Source organism: Tasmannia lanceolata, unplaced genomic scaffold (assembly GCF_043159265.1).
Source record: "Tasmannia lanceolata isolate RefF3 unplaced genomic scaffold, GAP_Taslan_0.1 ptg000002l, whole genome shotgun sequence".
NCBI lineage: Eukaryota > Viridiplantae > Streptophyta > Magnoliopsida > Canellales > Winteraceae > Tasmannia > Tasmannia lanceolata.
Window position 1 is genome coordinate 48,822,136 of NW_027518679.1, and position 9,436 is coordinate 48,831,571.

The 9,436-nt window shown below is 38.9% G+C and overlaps 1 protein-coding gene across 1 annotated transcript; it reads left to right on the forward strand.

Moving 5' to 3' along the window:
• Positions 1 to 6,438: 6,438 nt before the first annotated feature.
• LOC143876486 (uncharacterized) lies at positions 6,439 to 7,356 on the forward strand. Its single transcript, XM_077378194.1, has one exon. The coding sequence runs from the start codon at positions 6,539 to 6,541 to the stop codon at positions 7,148 to 7,150; it is 612 nt and encodes a 203-aa protein (XP_077234309.1). The 5' UTR covers positions 6,439 to 6,538; the 3' UTR covers positions 7,151 to 7,356.
• The last annotated feature ends 2,080 nt before the right edge of the window (positions 7,357 to 9,436 follow it).

Consider the following 9,436-nt stretch of genomic DNA (forward strand, 5'->3'; position numbering starts at 1 on the left):
ACTTACTTGATAACCCCGTTTTAGACCCCATTTATAATTTTTCAAAAGAGCGTCCCCCATTGGCAATTCTCGTATTTTTGTGTCTCCCATTGGCAATTTTTCCTTAATGCCTATTTGTAAAAACTTAGGTTTTGGAAAAGGGAAATGATATATCCGCCCCTTTTGATATGTCGGAAGAATTCAATGCCCCTGATTGCCACAAACACTGACAGGGGGTGTTCCTAGTGATCAAAAGGGGCGGATATATCACTTCCCTTTGGAAAAACCTAGCTAGTTAAAGAAACCAATGAGATAGAGTGATTTTCATTAACCTACGACCAAGGAGACTCTTTGTGGGGCGCCAGCAAAGAGGAGGCAAGAGGGAGAGATGACAGTGAGGGAGATTTTCTCCTTTGCATGGGGCATGTCAAAAAAGTGAGTGTGTGTGTGTGTGTGTGAGAGAGAGAGAGAGAGAGAGAGAGAGAGAGTTTTCTTGGTTTTTCTTCTGGGGTTTTCTCGGATTATTCTTGTGTACAATCTCAGTTTTGAGGACACTGCGCCTGTTCTAATCCTTGTATTTTGTTTTCTAATCAAGACTCACCCCTCCATAGCTTGTCATATTGTTATAATATGCATGATCACTCATGATGTCTAGTGGGTCCTATAACTGGGCCCTATTCAATGTATGATATCCATGTGATGCACTACAAACATACAGTCACTCTCAAATTTTGTACTGTAGCTCATTTGACCCAGTAAGCCCATTGTAGCAGCATAGATTACAACGCATTTGTATCCATTTATTATTCAACATGGGTAGCTAGTGATCATTGTTTCAAATTTCTGTCAAAACCGACACGAAACAACCGAAATGTTTCCGTTGCCATCCCACCAAAACGAAATCTCAACAAATTTGTTTCACTCCATTATTTCTGTTGAAATTTTAAAATTTCGAACAAAATTTCCGAAATTTGACCGAAATGGTCTAAACGACCAAAAAAAGCTTAATGGGTCGGCCTGATTGCTTTGGGCCCAATGAGGTGTTTAAATCCTAATCGCTTTGGGCCCACTAAGGTGTTTGGACCCTACAACTAATGGATTTTTATGATTTCTTACCAAGATCAATGTAGGGGGTTCAGGGATGTCATATCAACGCTTCACAGCCGTAAATGCGAGATGTCCTTCAAGTTCTAAAAGAGATGCATTTGAGAGGTACAAAGACATTTAGAAAATCGAAAAATTGATAATCTTAAAAAATAGGATCAATCATGATGTAAAACCAACGTTATGAAGAGATGCAAGAAATACAATCACACAAAAGCAAGAACATAAGATTTACATGGTTCGGCAATGTCTCAGTGTCCACAGGAGAAGAGTTTTAGTATAAGAACATGTTCTCGCCCGTGGATATAGGCATCTGGCCGAACCACATAAAATCTCTGTGCATTCATATTGTGGTTTCCTTTTATTTTTATCATTCTATTTCTTTTGAACACAATCGGATCGGATTTTCCTGATGGATTTCTTGAAATCTTTGAAAGTTAGAACCATCCAAAGAGGTGAGATCTTAGGCGCATAGCCTATCCATGAATAAATGGTTTAGATCTATAATCACAAATTCCACAATAAGTAGAGAAGAAAGAGACCCATTCATTGTGGAGCCAAATGATTAGAACTAAGAAAGAAGAGAAGGAAAAGAAAAAAACATAGATAAAGAGAAAAGTTGTGACACTTTTTACTCCACAATAATTGAAAACTTGTGGAGGTTGTAGACAAATTAACAACCCCTCACTAAAATCCAAATACTTCCAAACGAATCTGCAACCAGCAGCAAAATTGTCCACACCCGAATCAAACCTCTATGGAACGGCTAAACCTTACACTCTCAAACCAATAAAATATGACAAAAAAATAATATGATATGTAGAACCTCAATAAGTTTCAAGATCCAGTTAGATACGATGTCGTCTTTCAAGTTACAATCAAACTGCCAACCACAAGCAATTAAATAAAAGAGACCCAATTGCACTACAGCATTCTATCTGCATGTCTGTATTGAAATTTAAGTTGGGTCCCTTGTCTGTTGTTTCAAGTGAAGTAAAATAAGGGGATTTTTCGTCGCCTTTACTCATTGAAGAGGTAATGGTCGGCTGTTTTTGTGTCCACATCAACATAATGGTTTTAAATTTTTTCGGATTTCGGTGCGGACAGAAATTTCGGATCTCGGCGGGGACTGAAACCGAAATTTGGCGAAATTTCGAATTTCGGTCCAAAATTTTGAGAAAATACAATTTTTTTTTAATAAAAAAATGTTACAAAAATTTTGTCCGAAATTTCGAAATGAATTAAATAAGCTTTTAAAATTATTACCAAATTTTGACCGAAATTCAGGGTTCGAAACCGGTACAGAAACCGAAATTTTAAACCATGATCAACATGACATAGATGGAAATTTTCTACTGGGAAGGGAAGGCCTTGTAGTGAGTGCCTGTGATTGTTAGAAAAAAAGGGAAAAAAGCAACAAATGTTGAGGTGGGTCATTCAATTTCTACTATTTTTTTTCCATGGGGAGCTTCCGAGCTTTGTTAAATTGGGTGTCCTCTAGTTGGTTAATGGTTATGACAACTTAGATTTGTCTTCATTAACAACTGTCGTTGATTTTTCTTGATAAGAAATGAACAGTTTGAAATATCTAACCACATTTGCACCGCAGATCACTGAATAAATTTTGGGCCCTGTGATAGGATCTGAAATTATTTCTGATAGGATTCAGAAAACTAATCAAGACATCTGAAATTATGTCTTGAGCCACTCTTTTCTCTTCCTATAACCATTGACCCCAGTCCATTAATTCTCCATGGCCTAACAAAATGGCTTTGGTGGGACTATTTTTAAGCAGATGATAAGAGGATCTTTATGCATTCAAAGCAAACAATTTTACTCTAATTGCTTATGATTGTCCTTATGAAGGCTACATGGTAGGTAGGATTCTTTGATCATAGAGAATTTTTATTGTTTGTGAACAATCTACATGAGACCCACCATATAAATTTTTGGATTATGTTGATGGGTGGGCCCAATCCCAAGTTTTAAATCCAGTCCCCCAGTGAAAGGTTCTTCCATGGAAGATTGCAGTTGTTTTTTAAGAGAAAAGAAAAACAAAACGAATCAAAATTAAAATTAACTAATCCTTGGTTAGGAACTATGACAAACTCATCTCATTGATGGGAAGATACGACTAAAAACTTAATATATTGCAAAAAAAAAGGGGAACTGACTACTGGAAAGAGACATTAGTTTCATACTTTTATAGACAACTTTAAGGACTCTTTGGATGAATGGAAATTTTTTATTGAAATTTTTTTTCTTTTGAAATTGAATTTTCCAGTGTTTGGTAATCCCATTTTTCATGGATTTTTTTTCCAAAATTGAAAACTTTGTTGTTTCAAGGAAAATGGTAAACCAACTAGAGTCTTTAAGAGTCTTTAGAGGTGTTTGGATCTAGGGATCAAAGGAAAGTTATGGAAAATATTATTTTCTATGGAAAAGATATTATACTGAAAATGAAATTCCAGGGTGTAGTAGGCTTGTAGATTTCTTTGAAAAAGAAGGAGAATTTTTTATATTGGAAAAGAAATCCAGTGAAAATGAGTGTGCCAAGCACTGGAAAATTCATTTATCATGGGAAAAATTCCAAAAATAATTTCCCTACATCCAAACGTCCACTTAATTTTTTCCATGGAAAAAATTCCATAATATTTTTTTCACTAGATCCAAACACCCTCCTTAAAGAACATAATGAAATTAGAAGCTAGTGAAAGTGTGACGTTTGCTATAGCCGCTTGTTTGTTCTTGTGTGAATTATTATTATCAAAGAAAACGACTCAATTCAAATAAAAAAAAAATCGATTAAATAAAACAAGCTACAATTCAATCAAATCAAATCATCAAATGAATCTTATAGATAAATATGTGGCAGATTTCATGAACTTTTAATAATGAAAATGATTCCAATCAATTATTACTTACCTGTTTAATGATGCAAGGCTAGAGTCACGGGTCAACTCCTCCTATAGAGTTTGGCTGGGTTATTCTGTTGCTCAAATATTTGGCCCGTGACACTAGTCTATTGAGCAGTTGGACCTACTGGCCCCTAGTTGGACATAGTGGGGCCCACTTTAGCTATCCTATGGGCCTAAAGTCGCTTTAATAGAACCATTCTAATCGTTGGATCAATTAACTAACGGGCAATCCATGATTGCGTCCCCCAATTGTATGGAGTGTTTGTTAAATTTAAATTCACGTACCTCGTAGATAGGGCTGCAACAGGGTCGGGTTTTTCAAAACCCTAACCCAACCCTGGAACCCATTATCTCGGCCCTGACTCAGGGCCGAAAAACCTCACTGCATTGCCCGCCCTACAGGGCTCAGTGCTGGCCCTGGGCCGCCCTGATTGACCATGATTGGGCAGGGTCGGGCCGGGCTGGCCCTAATTGACCCTAGTGCAAAAATACCTGTTAAGAGTGCCAAAAATAAAGCAACCACTTATCATATAGAACAAAATGATCAATAAACAGAGAAATAGAACAAAATAAGACAATATGAATTCAACAACATGACGGGCAACATGGACAATTAATACTAATAATAATCTAAAGAAATATCAATCCAAGATAATAGAAAACATTAGCAAAAAAAACATGCACAGATGGTTCAATTCTATAATAGAAAACTTAGGGTCGGGCCAGGTAAGGGTACCCGAGACATTAACCCAGAACCTGACCCGACCTGTGTCAAGGTCTAAAAAAATGAACCCTGACCCGCCCTCAGGGTTGGAAAATCCAGCCCTGACCCTGTTCGGGCTCAAGGCGGGTCAGGGCCAAACTTGCAGCCCTACTCATAGAGTAGTAGTGCATGTAGTCAGCACTCAGTAGGGAGGAGAAAAGCATTAGAACACCCGTAGGTACTGTTTGATTGTTAACCACATAGAGTAGTAGTAGGGAGTATCGTTATCAATATGTGGAGAGAGAGAGAGAGAGAGAGAGAGAGAGAGAGAGAGAGAGAGAGAGAGAGAGAGAGAGAGAGAATTATGTGAAGCAGTTTTCAGCTCATTCTCGATATAAAAAGCATGTTGGAGGAGGATAAACTCTTTCAATTCCTAGAAGGACTAAAACCCTGGGCACAAACAGAGCTTAAGAGAAGGGGAGTTCAAAATCTTGTGGAAGCAATGACTGCAGCAGAAAAGCTACTAGATTGCGTAGCGGATGATGCCACCAATAATAGAAAGGAGACAATTGACAAGCCTCCCAGCTACACGAACAAGCCTTCCAACAGCTTCAGGGGGAAGAACCAGGGCCAATGGAACGATATGAGGCCTTATCTCAGGTCAGTTTATTTTTTAAAAAACCCAAAATTCCTTAACTTGGCCTATAGTTTTTTTGGGACGGGTTAACGTAGGTCAGGTAAAACCCGACACAAGTTGCAACCCTAGTATTGGCAATGCCGTTTGGGACCTTGATCGGAGCCTGGCCTCGTGGTCTAGGCTTGTGTGTCTGCATTGCCCCTTGGGACCCAGATTGGAGTCTAGTTGCTTGGTCCTAGCTTGGGCACTAGGACCCAAATCGGAGGTTGGCCGTGTGGTCGTAGGCATGTGTGCCCTCCCAACCCCACGATGGTGCTATTTATTAAAATAATGGTTGCACCTTTCCTATCTCCAATTAGTTCTGGGATAGTCGATCGGTGGCACCACGATCCTACAATGGTGTAAGCCTGTATATTCCAATATTTTTCAAAAACTACTTGATGTACAGCCCACACCATAGGATGATCCAAAGCGTCCATCTGACGAACCACACCAACGTAAATAGGTTGTGCCCCAAAAAATCATGTCCATAGGATGATCTATGGAGGTTTCCATCATATGCTAGGATCATCCTATGGAAAAGGTGATGATACTTTCACCCCTGCATTACGCATGCGCTCCCCTGATAACTCACATTATAAGGGGAGCCTGCGCATAATGCAGGGGGGGGTGAAAATATCATCTCTCTTCTTTTTCTTTTTTTCGGAAAAAACCTATTTACGTTGTGGCCCACGGTTTCGATCATCCTAAGGTGGGGTCTCGCGCCATATAAAAACTCACCTGCCCACTATTCGACCCTCATGCATCCAAATAGACTGAGCTGATATATTTCCCCCCCTTCTCTTTCCTGAAACAGCCGCCTCTAGTGTATTTATAATGACTCGTTTACACTACAATGGCCTGTCCTAGGAAACAAAATACAACCGTAATTTTTGTCCGTTAAAAACAACCCCTCTACCCAAAAATAAACATTAATTGTCAACACTATCCAGTTATCTAATCCACGTCACGCTAAAAGATAAGATTCCCACGTCACCTACATTCCCACACGTGTCAAATCCTCTATAAATACAAAGTCTCTCCCATTCCCTTCCAACGAAGAGGAACACTGTCGGTGATCATTTTCATTACGCCTCGTGGTTTCAAATTCGATTCCGAAACATAAAACCCTAACCCTAACCCTAATTCTCTGTTAGAATGAAAGAAAACCCTATACCAAACCCAACCATGGAAGAAGAGAGAATCCAATCCTCCATCTACAAAAACACCCGTTCTTTCTCTTCAATTCGATTCATGGGCATTCTAAAACAACCTCCCGATTCCGATTCCGATTCCAATTCCCTTGAATTAGAAGAAAGTGAATTATTCTGGTCTCCCTCCTCTGATTCCCCCAATTCAAATACTCCGGCGAATTCTCGCCGGAACACATTCCGTCCGGAGAAATTCGGACTCTCCGGGGTCTTCTCCGAAGACCACCACCACCCTCTCGTTCAGAGAAACCCTTCCTTCACCGCGGCTCGGACAATCCCGCCGGTACCACGGCCGGAGGAATTTTCCGGCCAGTCTCCGGTGAAGTTTAACCAGTCGGCGCCTGTCAATGTTCCCGTCTTTTTTAAGGGGAATTCGGGGAAGGAGAAATTGGGGTTTTTTGATGAAGGGGATGGAGAGATGATTCCACCTCATGAGATGATAGCGAGGTCGCAAATGGGGACTTTTTCTGTTTTTGAAGGGGTGGGAAGAACATTCAAAGGAAGAGATCTACGTCGTGTAAGGAATACTGTTTGGCAGAAGACAGGTTTTCTTGAGTAAAACCTTTCAATTTGTTTCTTTTACTTCTTATGCAACTGTAATTATCTTCATCTTTTTTTCCCCAGCTTTGGGTTTTCTGGGTTTTTTAGATTGGGTGAAGTATGTCATGTATTGAGGAATAACCATATATGTGATGGTATTTTGTCTTATCTTGTATTTCTTAGGCTTTAGATGAAGAGGAAAAGGGTTCATTTTAAATTTGGAAATGAAGTTTAGTTGGGTTTAAAAATTTGCTAGTTTTGGGAAATACCCATTCCATATATGTGGACTCTCCACCGAGACGACTCACTTTTACATTGGCCGCGTTCTTATCTGACTCTGTTTTGGCCTACAAAGTCAGTAAAAACTCCATTGTCTCTCCCAATTTATGACCGCATCAGCTGAGTACTCAGCCGTGTCAATTGAGTTCTCAATCACGTCGTGCCAAGTCGACGAGGATTTGCTTTGGCTGCGTTTTGACTCGCATCAGCATTTTGAAACACTGCTACAAATTAACTTTAGTTTCAGCAACTCAGCATTCCAAGGCCCTGCTTGTTTTGGATTTTTTTTTTCAGCCATTAGTTCATTTCATTATTGAACTCAAAATTAAACATAAATTTGAGTCCAATAATCAGATTTTGGACTCACAATCGGTTATCAATATCCAAAACAAGGAGGTTTTATTGGTGACTTATTTTTTACAATTGATGAGGTATATTTCACCTTCTTGGCTTATATATTAACTAATGCAGTATTTAGGTTTGTGTATTTACTAACTCCCTATAAGCAAGGTTTCTGAATTCCATCTTTCTAATTGCTTTCTTCAGTGGTTATGAGATGATGTCATAATTATTCTTCTTGTAGTTTACCAGTAATCATTTTTCCTCCGGTATCTTAAACTATATTTGCCTAAGACCTTTTGGAAGCCTATATGTACTCAATTTCAAACTTGGTTGATTCTTTCATCTACATAAAAAAAAATGTCATGAGTTCAATGTTGACCTTTATAAACCCATTCAGTAGTTTCAAAACTCCTCCGCATCATCGTCAAAACCTTTATAACCGACTCCATAGTTTCAAAACTCCTCCGTGTCATCATCGCCTACCTGGAGTCGACCCTGTTTTACCTTGTCCACATTTTGCCTACAAAGTTAACAAAAAATCCTTTCACTCTCCCAAGTCCCGAGTTATGACCGCGTCAACCAAATACTCAGCCGTGTCAACCGAGTACTCGACCGCATCGTGCCGAGTCAATTAGGACTTGCTTTGGCTGTATTTTAACCCTCTTCCACGTTTCGAAACACTAGCCCACTCAAGTGCACAACATTGATGTGAAATCCGTAGCCAGAACCTATTTCTGCTGAAATCCATAAACTTGGTGAAATCATAGCATCATGTTCCATACAATTTGTAGTTTTCTTCTAGTTTGTAAATAAACTATACTTTATTAAATTAAAGAGAAATGCCTCTACACATTTGAAAGGTCAACACTTCTGATGTCTTAGTCATTGCACAGATGACAAGGCTGAAGCATCTTCTACATTCCATCAATTCTTCAATGACTATTAAAAGGCGAAGACTTTGAAACATAGCTAAAGTTCTTTCATGAAAGGGAATAGACCATGCCTTTGAAAATAGGTCTTTGCCAATTGTAGGATGCTACATGTTCTATAGATCGATCAACTAGAAACTTTGTGGATGATGTGTCACAAAATACTTTAAATAAACCAAGAAGTGCATATCTTGGAAGTGATATGAAGCCTTACACGTAAACCTCTAATGAGACTTTTATCTCCCATGGCCTTCCATACAAAAGCCAATCCCTCAAAGAGGGCTTCAAACACCATATTTTGTGTGGTGGAGATCATTCAAAGGAAAAAAAAATCATTTCTCCTAGTCTCCTAGAAAGATTAATTTGGTGTTTGGATAGTAATTGGAGTTATCCTGAGTGGTAGTGGATGAATGACATAAGGGGATTTGAATACATCATCCAAGGGGGAAAAAAAGGCATTTATACTCTAAAGATTCATTTGGTTTTTGCCTTTTCTGATAGTAACTGGGGTATCCTGACTGGTAGTGGAGGAATGACAAGTTAAATAGAAAGGTTCTTTAATGTACATGGATTCGTCTTTACATGTGGGTGGGCAAACAAGACAAAGTATACACACTGCTCAACATGTTCAGATTAGTAGTACTATGAGTATGTGTTCATATAGATAATTTTACACTGCTTTATTTGCATGAATTCAGACAACAAATTTGTTGTTCCTTGGGCTTTTGCTAGTCTCTGTCTTACACAACTTTCTC

What these genes read in the sequence shown, in the direction of transcription:
- LOC143876486 (XM_077378194.1), top strand. Translation starts at nt 6,539, where the DNA reads ATGAAAGAAAACCCTATACCAAACCCAACCATGGAAGAAGAGAGAATC.